Here is a 20796-nt window from a genome sequence, read left to right as displayed (position 1 = left end):
TCCAAACCAGCCCTCCACCACCCTCCAGGCAGAAAGGTGGGAAAATCGGTTTCTGAGTATATTTCTGTTCAGCCTGTGAGCCAAGGTGAGCTGACCTGCAGGTCACAGAGAGCTCAGTGTGGTCCCAACCAGCCCTTACTGCTGGCAGAGACATGCCCAGTACAGATGGGCAGAGGCTTGAAAAGGGCAGAGGGAAAGGCTCCTGGGAGCCCTTGCAGGCCAGGCCCCTGCAGGCGAAGGGATCTTCCGGTAGAAGGGAGATGGCAGCACACACTGTGTCCTCATATGGTGCCATCCCTCAAAGGGACAGAATAATAGGAGCTAACACTTGTTGCATGGTTACTACATGCTCAGCAATTAACACATTTCAGTTCATTCGATCCTCAAGTAACCCTAATCTGATCATGGTCGGTCCATAGCATAGAGGAGGGAACTGAGCACATAGTGGGTGACTCGTTTGCCCTGGCCCGTGTGTCGGGGGGCTGGACTTTATACACAGAATCTACCCTCTGAATCACAATTTTGTTCTGGCTCCCATGGAGTTTGCCTTCCAGAACATCCTCACACGTAGGAGTGATAATGGTCATTCACATTGGTAGAGCTCTTTAGAACTTTTCAAAACCATTTTATGTTGGTGAATTCATTTCATTGACAACCCTGGGGATGGGGAGTGGGAGTGGTTAGGGAAACAGGGCAGGAGTTACCATCCCTGCTTACAGAGAGGGAAACTACTGTCCAAAGAGGGCCTGTGACCTGGTCCTCACAGCTCAGCTTGTAAGTAACAAGAGGCGGAATTAGAGCACAGATCCCCAGACACCAGTTTAGAGATCTTTTCATTATGTGGCTCTTCTCCAACTCTGCGGCTTGGCAGTTCTCCAACTATAGGAAACACAATTCACCAGGATCCCAGCTGCACCCTCAAATCCACTGCTGTGATTGCACTGAAGCTGCCCTACCCCGTGGCTGAGCACAGCAGAAATACTAAGGCAGGCCAATTCCTGGGAGCCGTGGGACTCCTCTGATGACTGACTTTGGCTCCAGAACCCCTTAGGGCATTGCTGAAAATTCCTTAGGCTGCATGGCACCCAGGGTGCTTCCACCCAACCTTCCCTCCCTCCCTCGTTCACATGGGGTCAGACTTGCAACACGGTCTGCTGGTTCGCCCAGCCTTCCCTGGCTCCCTCCCCATTTCCTCTCATGGGCATTTCTTCTAATAAAATCTGCAGACCATCTTGGGTCTAATCCCGTCTCCAGTCTGCTTCTTGGAGGACCCAGACTAACATGACTCTGCCCTGTATAATACAAATAATTCTTTTCTGTATTTGTGATTTTTAGTTTTACATTTACTTTAAATCATGTTTCAACTAAAGACACACCTTCACATCTAGAATCATTTTGTTAGTATTTCTAAGCATGATGGAAAGGTTCAGAGCTCAGGGGAGGATATGGAGATCCAGGGAGGCTTCCTGTAGGAAGTGGCCTGTGTAGTGCTTCAACGGCCAGGCTGCCTGGTCCAGGCCATGTTGCAGCTGACCATCCATCTGCAGTATACCGTCGGAAGCACCAGGAGCTGCAAGCCATGCAGATGGAGCTGCAGAGCCCTGAGTACAAGCTGAGCAAGCTCCGCACCTCAACCATCATGACCGACTACAACCCCAATTACTGCTTTGCTGGCAAGACCTCCTCCATCAGTGACCTGAAGGAGGTGCCGCGGAAAAACATCACCCTCATTCGGTGAGCGCCCTGCTGCCGTCCTGGGAGGAGAGGGGCTGCAGTCTAGGATCTAAATGTTATCACAGCATCACAGACTCCTCTAGCCACAAAAGGTCAGCAGAGCCCTCCCTGTGGGCACCCCCAGCCCTCCTAGGAGGACCAGCCTTGACATTCAGGGCCATGTGTGTTGGTTTATATTAACTCCTCTATGTTTATGGAGTTTATACAATGAGAGGAGAACCAGGGCTCTCCTCAAAATTCATTGAGGTATGCTCTCTCCAAGGCTTCCTGGCCCTGCTTTCCTCCAGGGGAGCAGGGAAGCAAAGGGCCCCTCCTCTGAGTATCTAGAGCAACTGTACCTTCCTCTGTCACTCACTGGCAACACTCCCCAGCCAGTCCCTCCCCGCGATATGTCTGTCCTAAAGGAGCATGAGCCTCCCCGGGGAAAAGCCATGGTTCATACACCCCTGTGTCCCTGGCAAATATCAGACTCAATAACTACTGATTGAATGAATAAACATTTGACCATTGTCATGAGTCCCTGGTCAGAATCCTTCTTTCCAGTTTTCAGATGAAGAACTGGAAGTCCGGGATTGCATAGCACAGCCGTGTTGAGGGTGTTACTCCTGAGTGTGTATGTTATCCCCTGCCTCTTGTGTTTGTCCACTAAATGTGAGCCCCGGGCTCAGGAGCCCCAGCTGCCTCATTACTGTGGCCTGTTTGACTCTGTCTCATCTTGTATTCTCCTTTGCACAGGGGTCTGGGCCATGGCGCCTTTGGGGAGGTGTATGAAGGCCAGGTGTCCGGAGTGCCCAACGACCCAAGTCCTCTGCAAGTGGCTGTGAAGGTAAGAAGTGGCTCACTCTTGAGCCTGCCCTTGGCTTGCAGACTCTGTAGGCTGTGGCTGTCAGCTCACAGCCTCCTCCTCCTCCCCACCTTCCCCTTCTCTGCCCAGACGCTGCCTGAGGTGTGCTCAGAACAGGACGAACTAGATTTCCTCATGGAAGCCCTGATCATCAGGTAAGGCCACAGAGAGACACCCTCACCCCAACTCCCCACTGCCCCAAAGAACCTGGAGAGGTTTCTAACACATCGATGTCTCTAAGGGAAATGGTGTTGTCCCCAGCATGTCCCCTTTTCTCCAGTAGGAGACTTCCAAACATTCTAGACACTTCTTACCAGACTGGAACAACCCCTGGTGGTTGTTTCAGAAACAAAATCTGTGTGGCCTAATAATCCCACCGATGTCACGGTCTGCAACCAGTTCCCTGCTGTTCTCCATTGGTTCTTCTCCCCTCACTTTTTCTTAAGAAATGGAACATGCTAGACTTTGACAGTACAAGATACAATCTCCCTCCCAGACCCTTCACCAATCCCAGTAAATGTGCTCCTAATATGATGGAAGGCTACCCCATCCTAGGCTCCCATCAGCAGGGCTGAGTCTCAGCTGGCTGCACCTTTTGACTTGAGGTTCCAGGGTCTGTATTTAAGCTGAGAGTCTCAGTGCCTGTGGCTCCTGAGGGCGTCCACAGTGGCAGCAGATCCCCTCAAGGAGGAGGCAGATGTTTGACCTCAAGATCAGGTGGGGGCTCATGGCCCCCGTCACACCAGGAAGACTCTCTGAACATCCTGACCAGTGGGGGCAGATTGGGATGTCCCCTTGGTGGAAGTGGCAGGGGTAACAAGGCCAGGCAGTGTGAGTGATATGGCTGTGAGGTCTGGAGTCACAGGAGGACACACAAAATAACATTTATTTTCTGATGATACATGTAATTCCTGATTATGAATAAAACTTGGCAAGTATGAGATTATATTGAAGAAGACCCAAATCGCTCAATCTTACTACTTGGTGATAACTAACCATTATATGTTGGTGTCTAATCACCCAGTCTTTTAACACTTGGGGGGGTGTACATGTATGTGTATGCACACACATGCATGCACATGTTGGCCCATGTGGAATTCCTAGGCCCCACTGCCTGTGTGTTCTAAAGGGATCATGTTAACAAGAAAACCCAAGTCTTGGTCCCCTCCATGAGGAATCCACAGAAAACTGATGGACTCATGAGGCCATCCCCTTTTCCTGTCTCTGTTTCACACGCTGTCACCTGGCAAGTCTCACCCAGTCTCTCTTAGAAGCAGTTGTTTTGCTTCACCTTCTACCTGAGACCTTCCTGGGAGAAATTGACCATGAATTCCAGTGCCCAGTCCGTGCACCAGTATCTGAGAAAGACACCGTCCTGCCCCCGAGACACTTACTCACCCAAGTGCCTGAGCAACAGCCTCGCACCTCCAGCCCCTCTCCTGCAAACGGAACTCCTGTGGAGCCTGCTCTGGTTCTTCCCACCTGCTCACCAGCGAGATTCTGGGTTTAGGCTCAGCCCGGGACCCCTGCTTCCCCTATTTACAGAATGCAGTTATACATTGTAGCTGCTGAAAATGTAACTTTGTATCCTGTTCCCCCCAATTTAAGATTTTCCCAGACTCCGCTAATTTTGGTTATACCCCACTCTGCTCTGCAGCAAATTCAACCACCAGAACATCGTTCGCTGCATCGGGGTGAGCCTGCAAGCCCTGCCCCGGTTTATCCTACTGGAGCTCATGGCAGGAGGAGACCTCAAGTCCTTCCTCCGAGAGACCCGCCCTCGCCCGGTGAGTGAGAACCAGTCTTTGCTGCAGTTGTTGTGCCAAGGACAGGAGCAAGGATGGAAGGAGCAAGAGTGGGCAGCCTGGGTAGCAAGTTCCTCGGTGGAACCCAGGGAGTCAACTTTAGGCTTGGATAGGGGGGTGACTGACTGGAAGAGAATGAACAGAAGACAGAGGTAGATGATTGCTAAGCCCCAGGCCCAAGGAGCTTGTTCAAGGCTCCTGCAATGCATTTGTATTAGTCCATTCTTTCATTTATATAAGAACTACCTGACACTGAATAATTTATAAAGAAAAGAGGTTTAATTGGTTCATAGTTCTGCAGGCTGTACAGGAAGCATGGCTGGGGAGGCCTCAGGAAACTTACAATCATGGCAGAAGGTGAAGGGGAAGGAGGCACATCTGACATGGCTGGAGCAGAAAGAAGGGAATGAAGGGGGAAGTGCTATACACTTTTAAACAACTAGATCTCATGAGAACTCACTCACTATCATGAGAACAGTAAGGGGGAAATCCACCCATGATCCACTCACCTCCCACCAGGCCCCTCCTCCAACAATGGGGATTACAATTCAAGGTAAGATTTGGGCAGGGACACAAATCCAAACCTTATCTGCATTCTATAGCCTGGATCCATTCTCACGGCCTGCTGACTCTGGAAAACCAAACTAGAGACAAACACAGAGGGGAACTTTCATGCCAGCCATGTCACTACTCAAGCAACTGACCCGGGCAGGTCACTCTGCAGTTACTCATTCAGAGCCCACTGTCCTCATGTCTCAAGTAGGGATAATAATGCCTGGACATTCCAAACTCATATTTAGGAAGGTGCTACACACATCTTATGGTTAACAGAGCTTGGGAAGTGAAGATACCCAGGGTGGACCCAGGAATCCCAAGCTCCAGCCCCAACTTGGCCATTAGACACCCATGTGGTTTAGGGCAGTCTTAAACTTTTAACCTGGGTAAACTCACAGGTGAGATTTGAGGATTGGACTAGAACGTCTCGAAGGTGGTTCTAAATTATTAAACATAGCACCCTGGGCAGACCCAGAGCCCAGCTGCCCATGCTTGGTCTGCAGGTCTTCAGCAGGCCCTGGGTACCAGGAACTGGAACTGAGCAGGCCCCAGGGTTAGGATCTAGGCTTCCTCCAGGAACCACTGTACTGTGGGGATCACAGGGAAGCCTTGCACAGTAAAAGCAGCGGCCACCCTCCCGCCCCCAGGAAAGCAGGGAAGGACCAACAGCCAGTGGTTCCAGAAAGCCCAACCTGACCACACTGCTCACAGGGACTCAAAGTGGTGATGGAAGCCCTGCAAGGTCATGGCTGTTCTGATCTCCACCTTCAGTCAGGATCCATGTAGAATACCTTCACCTTAGCCACTGGGTGACCCATCTCGGTATCTAAGAAGAATACTGTCTTACCCCTTCAGAAGAGGAATGTGTGTGCACCGGAGCATACCTGGCAGGAGGACTGGGCAGGGAGCAGGGAGATAAAGAGTACTCCTATCTCATAAGAGCCCTCGTCAGCTAGCATCCTCCTCAGACTTTTCACATTTCTCAACACCACCCTGTGAACAGACGATGCAGATCTCTCCCCAGTTCTATGGATGAGAAAGCTGTGGCCCAGAGAGATTATGGGACTTGCCGTGGCCACACAGGAAGTGGAAGAGCTGGGACTAGAACTCAGGCCTTATGACTCCTGATTCAGTGCTCTCTCCAACTTACTGCTTATCCAGTGGTCCCCTCTGGGAAACTGTAAACCATCAAGATGAGGTTGGGTGCTTAAAGCCAACACTGCCAGGCATCCCGGCATCTCTGCCAGGGTACAAGCATCAGATTCACTGGCTTTCCCACCACCACCTAGGAGGGCAGAGCCTTTGACCCTCATGCCCTGAGATTCTCAGCAGCACTGCTGTCAGTGGGGGACACGTGGTATCACACTTTGGGGAGAGGCACAGCCCTGGTTCTCCCGCTGGACCTTCCTGAGGCTCAAGAAGAGAAAGTCGTATGTATGCAAAGGAGAGAGACTTTGCAAAGGGAGTCTGGGAGCCCAGCACTTGGCAAGTTCAAGGACTTCAGGGGCAGGAGAGGGCAGGAGTGAGGAGTGGGCCTTCTCTCTCTCTCTCTCTCTCTCTCTCTTCCCCTCTCTCTCTCTTCCCCTTTCTCTCTCCCTCTCTCAAACACAAAGGCATCTCTCTCCTTTGATGATGAAAGATGATTCCAATATTATTACAAAGAACAAAGTCCAGCAAGGAAAGGCAGATCATTCAATCTCTCACCACCCCCAACCCAGAGTGCCGCCCTTGGAGAGTCTGAACAGGAGCCTGTCCCCACGTTCTGCCCTCTAACAGCAGGCACTACCTGAGGGTCGCCCACAGTGGGGAGGGGGCCTGCCCTTGGAAGAGCCACTTCTCAGGGCCAGAGTCCCACCCTCACCCAATCTGCTCTTTCAACCCCTGGCCCCGCTTTTCCTCTGTGTGGCTCTCATTGCCAACCAGGCACACTCCAGCAGCACCCCAGTCATGGTCCTCCCTGCCTCCCATATACCCACCAGGCCCAGGTGAGCTGTCCTTCCTGGGATCCTTGGCTGATTTCAAATGTCCAATTGTGGTCCTCCAGAGCCACCAATGCGGATGTGTTGGTGGCAGCAGCTTCCCTGGGGCTTAGCTGGGCTTCCTGCACAGATTCTCAGGGTCACAAAATCCAACTTTGTAAGATAAGGATTCAGTGGACTGTGAAAAAGGAATGTGATTTCCAGCATACAGACAGGACTAATATCAGTAAATCCTACACAGGATAAAAGAGGGTGAATCGGCCAAGGGACATGAGGGATGGAGAAACGTGCTGTGAAGAGAAAGTGGGTGGAGGTATGCCTCCAGATGCTGAAACTCGGACTTCAGAGGCCTGAATTCCACCTGATTCACTTGTTGGAATCACCCTGATACTCCCAGGGGTTCCCTGATGACCTACTGTGTGCAGGCACCAGGCTTGGGGTGCAGAATCAGACAAGGTCTCTGTCCTCACTTCCTGCCAGCTCTGGAGCTCAGTGGCTCCACAGACCTTAGATCAGGATCAAAGGCCCTTTGAGATGGGATAAAAGGCTCTGGCCTCCGACAACATCTGTGCAAACATGAAATGACAGAACAGACGTGCAGATGCGGTAGACAGAGTGGATGCCCAGGTCAGCCGTGCCTGTCATGGAAACTAAATGCGTGGGTACAGATGAAAACAGCACTTGGTCCCAGGACTCCACCTCTTCGGGAATGAAGATCCCTTTTTAATGTCAAAAAAATTCTACAGACCCAATATTTATTCAGTAAATATTTATGCAGGGCTTCCTATATGCCAGGGATAGGTAAGAGCTGTACTTTAGTATCCATGAATTCAGTCAATAATGACAAAAGCCATTAAGAATTCAGTAATCTCTTTATAAAGGTGTGGGTCATTAATCACAACAGTGTCCATGACTATTTGGGACATGGCAATGCCTGTGGGTAGTGGCTGTATGGAAGACATTCAGAATGCAGTTGGCTTATTGGATTCCAGAGGTCCACAGTCCACAGGCAAGAGACCAACGATGGCAATGCTGGCTCCAAACACATAAGGGACATCTGGTGCCAAGGAAAAGTGGGGACTTCTCGCTGCTTTTTTTTTTTTTTTTTTTTTTTTTTTGAGATGGAGTCTGGCTCTGTTGCCCAGGCTCTGTGGCCCAATCTCGCTTCACTGCAACCTCTGCCTCCCTGGCTCAAGTGATTCTCCTGCCTCAGCCTCCCGAGTAGCTGGGATTACAGGCATGTGCCACCATGCCTGGCTAATTTGTGTATCTTTAGTAAAGACAGGGTTTCACCAGGTTGGCCAGGCTGGTCTCAAACGCCTGACCTCAGGTGATCTGCCCGCCTCGGCCTCCCAAAGTGCTGGGATTACAGACATGAACCGTTGCACCTGGCCATTCCTCACCGCTTTTCAAAGTGGGCTTCTTCTGCACTTTGTTTATGTTCCCCGTCTGCATTCGTTGCCTCTTTTTTATCATTCCCTCTCATCTTTATATGCATCAATTTTAAAACATCTGCCGGGCACAGTGTCTCACACCTGTAATCCCAGCACTTTAGGAGTCTGAGGCGGGCAGATCGCCTGAGGTCAGGAGTTCGAGACCAGCCTGGCCAACGTGGTGGAACCCATCTCTACTTTAAAAATACAAAAATTAGCCAGGCCTGGTGGCGGGCACCTGTAATCCCAGCACTCGGGAGGCTGAGGCAGGAGAATCGCTTGAACCTGAGAGGCAGAGGTTGCGGTGAGCTGCGTCATTGCACTCCAGCCTGGGCAACCGAGCGAGACTCCACCTCAAAAAAAAAAAAAAAAGAAAAAGAAAAATCCTATTCTGTTTTTCACTTGGCAAAAGGATTCCTACCCTTTGTCCTGTGATGGTTCATCTCTGAATACTTAGGGAGAAGCTATTAATGCTTTAGAAAGGAAGCAATCTCAATATTATTCTATTTTATTTTTAGAATATATTATCCTTTGGGAATAGCCCCTCAGAAGCTGTGATACCAAACAAATCACTCCTGTTTTCTCAACAGTAAAAGTAGGATACTGACCTAAAGGGCATCCCTGAAGGGAACACCAGTGCCCTAGGGGCCTCCCACTCACATGTGCTCTCAGAAGAACCCATGCACAGACAGCCCTCAGAGCCGCGGCACTCCCTCCCTGGACTCTCATCCACACGGGCGGGCAGCAGAGACTCTGATCATTCCCATCAAGCAGCACCCACGCCTACTTGATCTTCCAATTCCATCCCGCAAACCCACCATGGGGAGCACCCATAGCAAGGCCCACAACCATGGCCATGAGAACAGCTGGGTCCGAGGAAGTGCCGCTCTCCAGTGGCAGATGGGGATAAAATCCTGATTCCAACTCTTTGCCCCAGGAGGGATGCAGATGGGTGCACTGGCTGGCGATGCTCTGCGAGTCTAGATTCAGCATTGGGTTTGCCAATGTCCACAGGTCCTCCCACCCCACCCCACCCATGCCCACAGCCCCTCCCAGACATACACAACCCATGCCACACACAAAAAAACACACATACACACCACATGCATATACACAACTCACATCACAGGCACCACACATATTCACAACACACAAAAAACACACACCACACACGTACATTACATACACAAAACATACACACATCTAAACACAACACACACACAAAACACACCACACACATACACACAACACACACACTACACTACCCGGTTCAAGTGATTCTCCTGCCTCAGCACACACTACACACACGCCCCCCACACACAAACACACCACATAGACATATACCACATACACTACACATACACACACACCTCACATATACACAACACACTCCGCACACACGCCCGCCACACACACCACATATATACCACATACATATACTCACACACACACCAGACACATCACACATGCCATACACACACCACACACACCCACACCATATACCACATACACTCACGCACACACCACACAATCACACATGCCACGCACACACCACACACCCATATACAACACACATCATATATACCACACAGACATATACACACCACACACTACACACACAGACACACCACACATATATACCACATAGACACACATACACCCACACACACATACACACCACGCACACCTCACACACCCTACACATACCACACAATACACAAAACACAAACATATACACACCACACCACACACACCCCCACACACACACCCCACACACATATATATACACAACACATGCACAAAACACACACTCCACACGCATATATACACAACACGCACCACACGCACACACCACATACACGCACACCACAGACACGTACACACCACACACCCCCCATAACCCATGCTTGCTGACCGCCTGCCCTGCGCACGCTCATTAGTGGAGCAGTTAATCTGCTCTGAGCAGCCAAGGACAGGGAGTCACATCAGCCTGGCCCATGAGTTAATGCCCGGAGAGATTTAGTCCCCACAGCGCTCCAGGCTCCTGGGGCTTACAAGACATCTATGGCCCTTGCATCCTGAGTGATGCGCACTAAGACGCAAAGATACCGGCAGGAAGAGAATCTTCCTGAAGGCTCTAGCACAGCTAGGACCAGGGCCTGCTCTGGTAGGGACAGAGGGCACGTTCCTGAAGAGCGAAAAGGTATTTATTTCTCGTTAGGGGCAGAGGGGGTACCTCTGCTCCTGAGGAGGCCTCTGGAGAGCCAGACACAAGGAGCTGTTTTCCGAGTCCCCCTGGCCTCCCATGTGGCAACCCCTCAATACCTCGGGTCCCCTGATGAGGCACTGCCCGAGGCTGCTGGCATCGTGCTTCTGACAACCCAGGGAGGCCGACAGTCCCACGCCACTGTCACAAATTAAACTGTGGCTCTGAGAGGCTGAGCAGCCAGCCCCAGACCACATGGCCTGGAAGGGGCCAGCAGGCTGCAGCCCGGGTCGGCTCGATGGTCCACTGAAGTGTGGTGTTTGCCGTTGTGGGTGCTGTACTCCGCATTCGCTGTGCGTTGGGCACCGTATTCACATACACTCCGTCCCCGCTCAGGCACTCTCTCTTCCATTTTAACTCCTTAGATCCTCTCCCAAGGAGGAGGGAGGATGCCTCTCCTGACCCAGATCCTTAAAGCCCATCTCCGGGCAGCTTTGGCTCCACTCTTATTAGCTGTGTGACCTGGGGTGAGTCACTTAGCCTCTCTGAGCCCTCAGCCTTCTCATCTTTAATATGGAGATCACCTTCTCTTCCAGACGTACCACACAGCAGATCATGTGTGTGCTCTGGGGAATGTCAGGCACCAGTAGGGGTACTATCCACTCTCCGTTTTATCCCCTAGAACTGAAGCATGGCCTAGAGAAGCAAGACTGTTCTGCCTCCACCAGACCCAGGCCATTGCTCCACAGAGTCCTGGGGAGGCCCTGATCTATGGCAGAGAAAATCCCCAGCAGGCTAAGCCTGTACCCAGACCCCACCTGGTTCCACTGCTGCCACCTGGCTAGGTGACTTCCCTGTGAGCATCTCAGGACTAAAGAGCCCAGTCCTCAGCCCACCCTTTGAAAGAAGAGCAAAACAGGAGAGCTACAAGCATGAATTTCCTGCAGGGAGTTTGCCCAGGTGCTCAAGAGTCACCAGCTTCAACACCTTTCTTGGGGCAGCCCTAAAGGGGTGGATCTGACACCCTACCTGCATGAGCTTTCCTGAGTAGGTAGGTGAATCACGTTCCTCCAGGTAAATCCTGGCCTGGGGCTGTAATCAACCAATCAGCCGCCCAACACTCACTGAACCCCCAGAGTGTGCGTGTGCTGGGTGCTGAGGGAGGGTGAGATCCCTGTCTCTGGAACTTCAACAACGTCACTTGGGGAAATGGTGAAATCAACATGGAACAACATAGTGACTCGGACACTGCATGAGGCTGAGCTGCCGCACACGTCAGGGATTTAGGAATTAAAAGAGAGGCCAAGATGGGATGTCTCCTTCTGAAAAGGCTTCATTGTGCTCAGCAAGGCTGTCCAGGAAGCCAAGATGGGATGTCCCCAGAGGGGTAGGGAGGTGACATCTCCTTTTGCATGAGAGAGACCTCATGCAGAAAAGCTTGCGATAGCTCATAATTGCCCAGCATTTCCCAAAAGCTTTTCTTTTTCAATCAATTTTAGCGCTGGATCTGCTTGAAGAAAATTAGTTTTAAGAAATATTTTAAGACATTTAAATCGAGGATTTTAAAAACTGCCCTATTCCCCCGTGGTTTCCTCCCAAACTTGTTTATAAATTGGGGGTATTCAAATGCTTATGAAGATTGGGGTGAGAGAATGTGCACAATAAATTAAAACGAAAGAACACCTGCTCCAACCTGGCTTCCCAGAGTCTGGGTGCTCCGAGCCTTCGCTGCACGCTAGCATCACATTACCTGGGAAGATTTCAAATATACAAATGCTGTGCCCACTTAGAGAGGTCTGGGTTGAGGCCCAGGAATCCAAATTCTTTCAGATGCCTCCAGGTGATTTCCAATATGCAGCCAGGGCCAAGGCCCCTGGTGTAGCTGCACGTTCACGGTCTGCCTCCTTGTGAGCACTGGAAGCCAGTGTTTCCGATTTCCCTCCTCTCACTGACAAGCTCCTCGTCAGTGGCCCACTTCTCTCACCCCACAGAGCCAGCCCTCCTCCCTGGCCATGCTGGACCTTCTGCACGTGGCTCGGGACATTGCCTGTGGCTGTCAGTATTTGGAGGAAAACCACTTCATCCACCGGTGAGTCAAAGTGACCGTGCTCTTCCTGTCATCCTGTCGCTGTCTGTGTGCTTTCCTGCAGATCTCAAGGGCTCACATCACTAGGTCTCCCTCCAGGGATGTTTGGATGTAGGATGATTCAGCTTTGGTTTGTTGTTTTTGTGAGAGACAGGGTCTCACTTTGTTGCCCAGGTTGGTCTCGAATTTCTGGGCTCAAGTAATCCTCCCACCTCGGCCTCCTGAAGTGCTAGGATTTCAGGCATGAGCGATGGCTCCTGGCCCCTTCAGCTTTGTCTTTGAGATGGTAACTTATTCTATCAGGGTTTCACTTGCCCCTTACCTAAAACAGGTGTTATAAAATATCCTTGCCAGGGCTGGAGACCTATAAGTTAATTCTTAACCTCCTGTGAGGCCCCCTGCCTGTATCTTGAATGTTCAAGTCCCATATCACTTTAAGGCTTCCCCCCCATAGAAAAGTGGGCTCCATATGGGGAAGTTAAGGAATTGCATTTTGACAATGGGTGGTTTACAGGCAAGGATGCTGTTGTATTCATCTTTGTATACCTGGCATATAATGGGGACACAATGTTTGTTGGATATATTATTTTTTTCTAAAATACTCTGAAATGAAGCATAATGATGATTTTCATTGCTTCTATACTTCATTTCTTCTATTATAATCATTCTTGTGTTTAAAAGCTGTAGGGACTGGGACATCATGCTATGAACATCATATATCATGTATGTCTTTCCTTGTGAAAGCTGATGACTTTCTCAGCTGACAGCTTGAAATCAGAAAACTAAAACAGATCATCAGGCTATTTGCAGAGCTCTTCCTTAATGATTTGCCTCTAATGTAGTAAATAATAATTTGGTGAACTCACAATAATTTATTAACACATGTCTTCAAAGAGTTTAAGGCATGTTCATAATCATTAAAATATGTAAGTACAAAATAGGAAATGAGAGATGCTGTAAGAGCTTAGAAATAGAAAATTATCATGCCTGTAATTTTATCATGCACTTTGGGAGGCCGAGGAGGGAGGATCATGTGAGGTTGGGAGTTCGAGACCAGCCTGACCAACATGGAGAAACCCCATCTCTATTAAAAATACAAAATTAGCCGGGCATGGTGGGGGAGGGTGCCTGTAATCCCAGCTACCTGGGAGGCTGAGGCAGGAGAATCACTTGAACCCAGGAGGCGGAGGTTGTGGTGAGCCGAAATCACGCCATTACACTCCAGCCTGAGCAACAAGAGCGAAACTCCATCTCAAAAGAAAAGAAAAGAAAGAAATAGAAAATTATGTAAATATATAACCAGCTATGCTTTCTCCCTAATAAAAACGGGGAAACGAGAGGTCAGGAAGTACACCTGCCTAAGTTCCAAAGTCACTCCTAACATGAGGCAATCAACTCTCAGAAGAGTTTATCCTCTTACTGTCACTTCATCCTTTTGGCCTTCAGTTCTCCCTCTAGCTTCTAACCCTTTCCAACTTGCAGGTCATGCTGCTTCATAGAAATAATGAAAGCAAAAAAGGAGCCAGGAGCAGCTCCACCATCTGCTGCTTCTAAGAGTGTATCAGTTCTTTTTTTAAGGTCATTTTTCAGCCCTTTCCCCCGCTCCCCAGCCCTGTTCTTGTCCTTTGCGTTGTACCCAGAACTTTCCATAAATCTCAACTCTGGGCTTTGCCATTCCATTACTCAGTCGAGACAAAGCTGTGCTCTTTTTGAAGTCATCCTTTATTAGAGTCATCTTTCCATCTTTCGTCCATGTGCTTTAAGTGTGGACTCCTCTGAGAGCAACCTGTGTCACCTTGGTGACCAGATGTCTTCCTTCACTTAGCATTGGGATCTTTTCTCCTTTGTTTTTCTTTTTTTTGGATCTCTGCCCACGTTGGTCACCAGAGCATACAGATTCTCTGGCTGAGGGATCATTTCCATTTGTCCTCTGACCTTTTGACATCTGCTTTCCTACAGCCACAAGACATTTCGATGATACCCAATGCTCTGTTGTTATAATGTTAACAGGATTACATTCCCTCAAGACTCCTGTCACTTCCATACCTAGAAATAGTTACTGAAGGTTGGAATTAGATCCCAGAGCAATTGTTTATTGCTCTTTTCTCCTTTTTAAGAAATTAAATTGTCAAACACCAAATCAAGAAGGTATCAGATGATCTGTTTTAAGCAAAAGAAAACTTCTGGCAGAAATTGTCCATCTCAATCAAAGCTTTTCTTCTGGGGTAATTTGGTCATTTGTATGAAAAAAACGTCTTTTACATGTTCTAACTAGCTAAGAGGTCTATGGTACCTACCCACAACAGAGTTGCCTCGAATTCTCTCTCCCTCCACCCTTTATCTGCTCTTAAGATTCATGGACTTCCACACATGTATACTTTTACGCTTTTGGAATTCAGAGTGGAACTTCCTTACCAGATCCACATGCTTCCATTTTTAAAAAAAATTAGATCTTTTTCCTTTGGACATGGTTTATTGCCATTTCATGAATGATGTGTCATTCTCCCAACTCTTGGTATGTTCTGTACATTGCATTTACCTTCTTGCCATGAAATTCACGATCACTTTTTAAAGCAACCATTCCATACGCATCAGTGTAAAGACTTTCCTGGAGCCATAAATATTATTCCTGGTCTACTTTGCTATATTTCTCTTGAGAATTAATGGCTATACAGCCAACTATTTTTCTTCCTTTTTGATGTCATATGTGTTATGCGTGTATGGTTTTATGGGGGCATTTTACACACCACCTCAAAATTCAACTTAAACCTTCTGGATCAGGTCAGCAGTATTAACAACATGAATCTCCTACCTGAACCCATTATTCTTATACCCTCAGCCATGATCCCCAATCAAGATCCTATTTTTTAAATACTATCCTGGCAGCCAGTTGATTCTCTAAGTCTTTTCTCAGCCTAGGATCAGAACCATCATGAAACCAGTTGAACATGAAAACAGCAGCTGTGCTCCCTAAGTACATCTTGTTTTTTTCTGCACAGGAACCTTAATATTATTAGAGACCCATCCTAGATTTCTTCTGGCTGTATCCCTCATTCCTACATGCATGACCAGAACGGGAAGCAGTCAGACAGTAGAAGCTGATGAGTCTTGGACAATGGTTGACCATGCCTCAGGCACAGGCCACAGGAAAGCAGGTCATCTAGAGTCAACAGCAGACATGACAACTTTTTATCACCTGAAAGAAGCGATTCTTCAGCCATGTAGCTTAGCAAAGGCTTTAGATAAAATCATGGACAAAAGAACCATAATGGCTTATTTAAAATAATAATAATAATAACTTTGGGAGGCCGAGGCAAGTGGATCGCCTGAGGTCGGGAGTTCAAGATCAGCCTGGCCAACTTGATGAAACCCTGTCTCTACTAAAAATACAAAAAACTAGCCAGGTGTGGTGCTACATGCCTGTAATTCCAGCTACTTGGGAGGGTGAAGTAGAATTGCTTGAACCCGGGAGGCAGAGGTTGCAGTGAGCCAAGATCGCGCCACTGCACTCCAGCCTGGGCGACAGCGCAAGACTCCGTCTCAAAACAAAACAAAACAAAAAACTAGAAATATTTGTAAATATCTTAATCTACTTGAATTTGATTTCAGGGAAGTCATGGTGTTCTAAAACACTTTTCCAAACAACTGGCAGAAACCAGCCAGTGGTTTGTTCCAAATCTGCCTAAGGCCAAATAACATTCCTTATGACCCTATGTTATCTACTTTTAGCTTACTTTTTAAAAAATAAAATGAGGACAGTAATAGCACCTTGTGTCTTATAGGGTTGTTGTGAGAATTATATATGAAGCACTTACAACAACACTTAGCACATAGTAAAAGGCCAATAAATCCTAGTTCTTAGTGTATTGCATTTCATTATGATTGCCCCATTCAACATTTTTAATCATTTCCCCTAATCCTTTTCCATTTCTCTGTAGTTGTGAGGCCTAGAATTGTTAAGGCTGTGTCTCTCACACTGAAGAATACTATACTAAAGGAAATATAGGGAGGAGAAGGAACTATTTAAACTTCAGCTTGGAGATAAAATCCTAGTGATGGACGTAGTATACTTATCTTCCTAGGGATAAAATTAGGACATGCATTTTCTTTCTTCCCAGAGACATTGCGGCCAGAAACTGCCTCTTGACCTGTCCAGGCCCTGGAAGAGTGGCCAAGATTGGAGACTTCGGGATGGCCCGAGACATCTACAGGTGAGTAAAGACTGCCTCACCCCTTGAGGCCTGTCTCTTCCACCTCAGCCCCTCAAGCGAATGGGGTGTGGCTGCTTGTCCCTTACATCATCTCCTGGTACCCTGTCAACTTTCCACATAAAATTTCATTAAGTTCCTTTTCAGGATATGGGAAACCTGAACTAGTGACCATGCCTGAAGGCCTAAATCCAGGATCACACTTCCTGCAATAATTGACACCAAGTTCTTTTTTTTTTTTTTTTTTTTTTTTTTTTTTTTTTTTTTTTTGAGACGGAGTTTTGCTCTTATTGCCCAGGCTGGAGTGCAATGGCGCGATCTCGGCTCACCACAACCCCCGCCTCCCGAGTTCAAGCGATTCTCCTGCCTCAGCCTCCCGAGTAGCTGGGATTACTGCGCCACCATGCCCGGCTAATTTTTTGTATTTTTAGTAGAGATGAGGTTTCTCCATGTTGGTCAGGCTGGTCTCAAACTCCCAACCTCAGTTGATCTGCCCACCACAGCTTCCCAAAGTGCTGGGATTACAGGTGTGAGCCACCATGCCCAGCCAACACCAAGTTCTTAATTAGGTTGTCCATCGGTTCCAACTCTAATCCGGCCATGCTCTGAGGCATGGGATAACTTGGATACCTGATGTGGAAAGACCTTCAAAGCGAACTTTATTGAACTTCCTCAACTCCTCTTCTCAGTCCTCAGGAATTCTAAGTGGCTATGGCTTCTATCACCCCAAGCATCTGCATCCCAGATCGGGCAGAATGCAGGCCCTAGCTCATTGCTCAGCTTTAGCCACCCCAGGAGATGTGGAGTACAGTGCAGAACCCATCAGTACCTAACACAGCCTTACTTTTTTTTCCCTGCCACATTTTCAAGGCTGCATTTAAAAACATTTTCTTCAATTTTAAAAGCTAATACTACTTTAATTGTACTTTTGCTCACTCTTCTCTTCCCAGCCCCTAGTTCCTTTTTTTCCCCTGATTATTTACAACACTGACTTGCTATGTGAGGTGAGCAAGTCCGTCCTTGCATGGGATGACCCCTTCCCTAACTCACAGGGGTAGAGAGAGGAGCAGTGGTTATATGGAGCTTTAACTCTTTGGAGAGTAAGTCAGACTGATCCAGACACCTCCCCTCAAGGCCTCAGTCAAACATGGTTAACAGTCCCCAGAGGGGTGAGCATGCTGAGGCTGTCACGTTACCACGGGGCAGCAGCACATGGAAGATGTAGTAAAGACGTTTCTGGAGCGTCTACCACTGCTATCTGTCGTACTCCTCTCCTTTGCTCCACTTCACCTTCTAACGCTACCCACAAGCTCAGCGTTCCTTCCTCTCCTTCCTAAGAATACCCTGGGACTGCCTCGCATTTCAAATACAAATGCTGCAGCATGACTCCTCAGGCCCTCTGTTATCTGACTTTTCCTTCCCAGGCTCAGCTCTGACAGCTCCCAGCTCCAGGCTTCAACCACCCGAAGTTATCTACAGTCCTTCGTTCCCCACCTACTCTATACTTTGTGCAATGGCACGGGTCAGGAATGGTCTTCTGGGAGAGCATCTTTCCTCCTCAGCTCCATCAGTGCCCTTCTGTGAAGCTTTCCCTGTCCCTGACCCCTGCTCAAGTAGAATGAATCCATTCTTCATTTGTGTCACTGGGCCTTGCACATACCTGCATTACTGTATGTGTTGTTCTATATTGCAATGCATATATATCCATTTCTTCCACCAAACAATATCCTTGGGAGACAGAGACTGGCCTATTTATGTCCTCAGCACATGGCAGAGTACTTGATACATACTAAATATTCAGTACATATTTATTGAGGTAATTAATTAATGTCAACAGCTGGCAGGAAGCTGCCTCCTGTAACACATTCAGAGAGGAGAACACCAGGCTAGACATGCAACTGGCCTAACAGGCAGATGAGTTAATTTATTGGTTTTTATCAGTGAGTTGCATTAAAGACATTACTGATGAAAACTAGTAAATTAACTCATCTACCTTGCAAGCCAACTCCACGCCTAGCCCTGTGGTCTTTTGTCTGGGTGTGTCATGGCAGGCAGGGTCCACACAGCTGTCTAGATTACTGGTTGATTGCCTGCACTGAACTAAATGCTGTGAGTGTCAGAGGATCCAAAATGATTAAGACACAAGCCCTGCTCTCAGTTCTCCCATTTTGGATCTTGCATTACTGCAGATCATCAGAAACACACTATACTTATAAGGTTGCAGTAATGTTATTCATTGTGAGCTGTAACAAACAAAACCCAACAGGGAAAGCTAAACATCTGCTAGCACGTATCTTAGTCATTGCATAGATCATTCCTCTCATGCCTCTCATGGGTTATTTTGTCTTCTATTAAATGATACCAAAGTTCTTAACTAAAAGATCTGTATGCCCCTGCTCTCCTCCTGAACCACCAAGGACCGTTGGTTAATTTCAGACCTTTAATGGGTAGACTATATTGTTCCCACTTTCTCAACTTTCCCGACAGAGCGGATGCTTAGTGCCATCTCCAGATCCTAGTTTGGTTTTCCTCTCCTTCCCCACAGGGCGAGCTACTACAGAAAGGGAGGCTGTGCGATGTTGCCAGTTAAGTGGATGCCCCCAGAGGCCTTCATGGAAGGAATATTCACTTCTAAAACAGACACATGGTAAGTCTGCTATCATCCTCCAGGTATCCCTGCAGCCGTAAGGTGGTGCTCCTGGGCCAAATGATTCCATACTCTAAGCCGGGAGCCCCTGTGTTAGCAGGGAGGGAAAAGAGAAGAATCAATACACCCAACAACAGTGGTTCTCAAATGTGAGCATATATCAGAATTCATAAAGACTTGTTAAAATTCAGATTATTGGACCCTACCCTGGGAATTTATGATTCAGAAGGTCTGGGATCTAGCTGAGAATTTGCATTTCTAACAAGTCCCAGAGTGATGCTGCCATTGCTGGCTGGAGGACCACACATTAACAGTCACATGTAATTTTAAATGGCAGATTGAACGCATGCCCTTCACAAAGTACACACACACACACACACCCGCAATAAAGGGAGTCTTTTATTTGCATTAAACCCTGTAAGGACACAACAATGACAAAATTTTGGAAACTGAGAAGTCATGAACACGTGGTACCTTACTGAGAAGACTAGAAAGTGGATCTCTAAACCAACAGTCCAGATCCAGAAGCAGGGCTGGTTCCTTCAGCCTAAGAGCCCCAGAAAGGCCCAGAAATTGACAGTAGGGGTGTAGGCCAGGCACAGTTGCTCACACCTGTAATCCCAATACTTTGGTGGGCTGAAGCTGGAGGACTGCTTGAGCCCAGGAGTTCAAGACCAGCCTGGGTAGCATAGCAAAGGCCCCATCTCCACCAAAAATTTAAAAATTAGCCAGGTGTCACGGTACACGCATGTGGTCCCAGCTACTCTGGAAGCTTGGATGGGAGGATCACTTGAGCCCAGGAATTCAAGGCTGCAGTGAGCTATGATCATGCCATACACTCCAACCTGGGCAAGCAAGAGAGGGAGAAAGAGAGAGAGAGAGAGAAAGCGGGGGAGGGAAGAGGGGGTAGGAGGGAGGGGGAGAGAAGAGAGGAGAGAGAAGAGAGGGAGGGAGGAAGAAAAGAAGGGGAGGTATAGCAAACAGGAAAATTCATGAAAGGTCTGTTTAAGGAATAACTAAATCCTGTGGCTGAGCTCCTCACCCCTGAAGCTTGCTGGCTGTCCCTCATCTACCATCAGCACAAGACTGGGGCTCTCTCCCTGAAGAGACTGAACTGAATTCTCTCTGGTCCTGGCCCCCACTGGCCCCTCAGCACCAAGAACACTGGCAACTGGGCAGGAGATCCGATCATTTCTCTTTGGAGGGCCGATGAAGAGAAAATTACAGATACAGCACTGCCAAGTGGGGCACAGGTGCAGTGGGCTGAATAATGGCCGCCTGAAGGTATGACGTCCTAAT

At 48.3% G+C, this 20796-nt stretch overlaps 1 protein-coding gene across 2 annotated transcripts in view; it reads left to right on the top strand.

The window, feature by feature from the left end:
- The window catches only part of ALK (ALK receptor tyrosine kinase), a 751958-nt gene that overhangs the window by 711719 nt on the left and 19443 nt on the right, over positions 1–20796 (top strand). For both annotated transcript variants that reach the window (XM_007971055.3, XM_073022891.1), the window contains 7 exons: positions 1548–1734; positions 2470–2560; positions 2669–2733; positions 4236–4365; positions 12548–12645; positions 16761–16853; positions 19396–19497. In XM_007971055.3, coding sequence (XP_007969246.3) covers positions 1548–1734; positions 2470–2560; positions 2669–2733; positions 4236–4365; positions 12548–12645; positions 16761–16853; positions 19396–19497 — 766 coding nt within the window. The remainder of the gene's footprint in view (positions 1–1547; positions 1735–2469; positions 2561–2668; positions 2734–4235; positions 4366–12547; positions 12646–16760; positions 16854–19395; positions 19498–20796) is intronic.

The sequence above is a fragment of the Chlorocebus sabaeus genome, chromosome 14, assembly GCF_047675955.1.
Source record: "Chlorocebus sabaeus isolate Y175 chromosome 14, mChlSab1.0.hap1, whole genome shotgun sequence".
Taxonomy (NCBI): Eukaryota; Metazoa; Chordata; class Mammalia; order Primates; family Cercopithecidae; genus Chlorocebus; species Chlorocebus sabaeus.
Note: the sequence above shows the minus strand (reverse complement) of the source record. Positions and strands in the feature narration are given on the sequence as shown.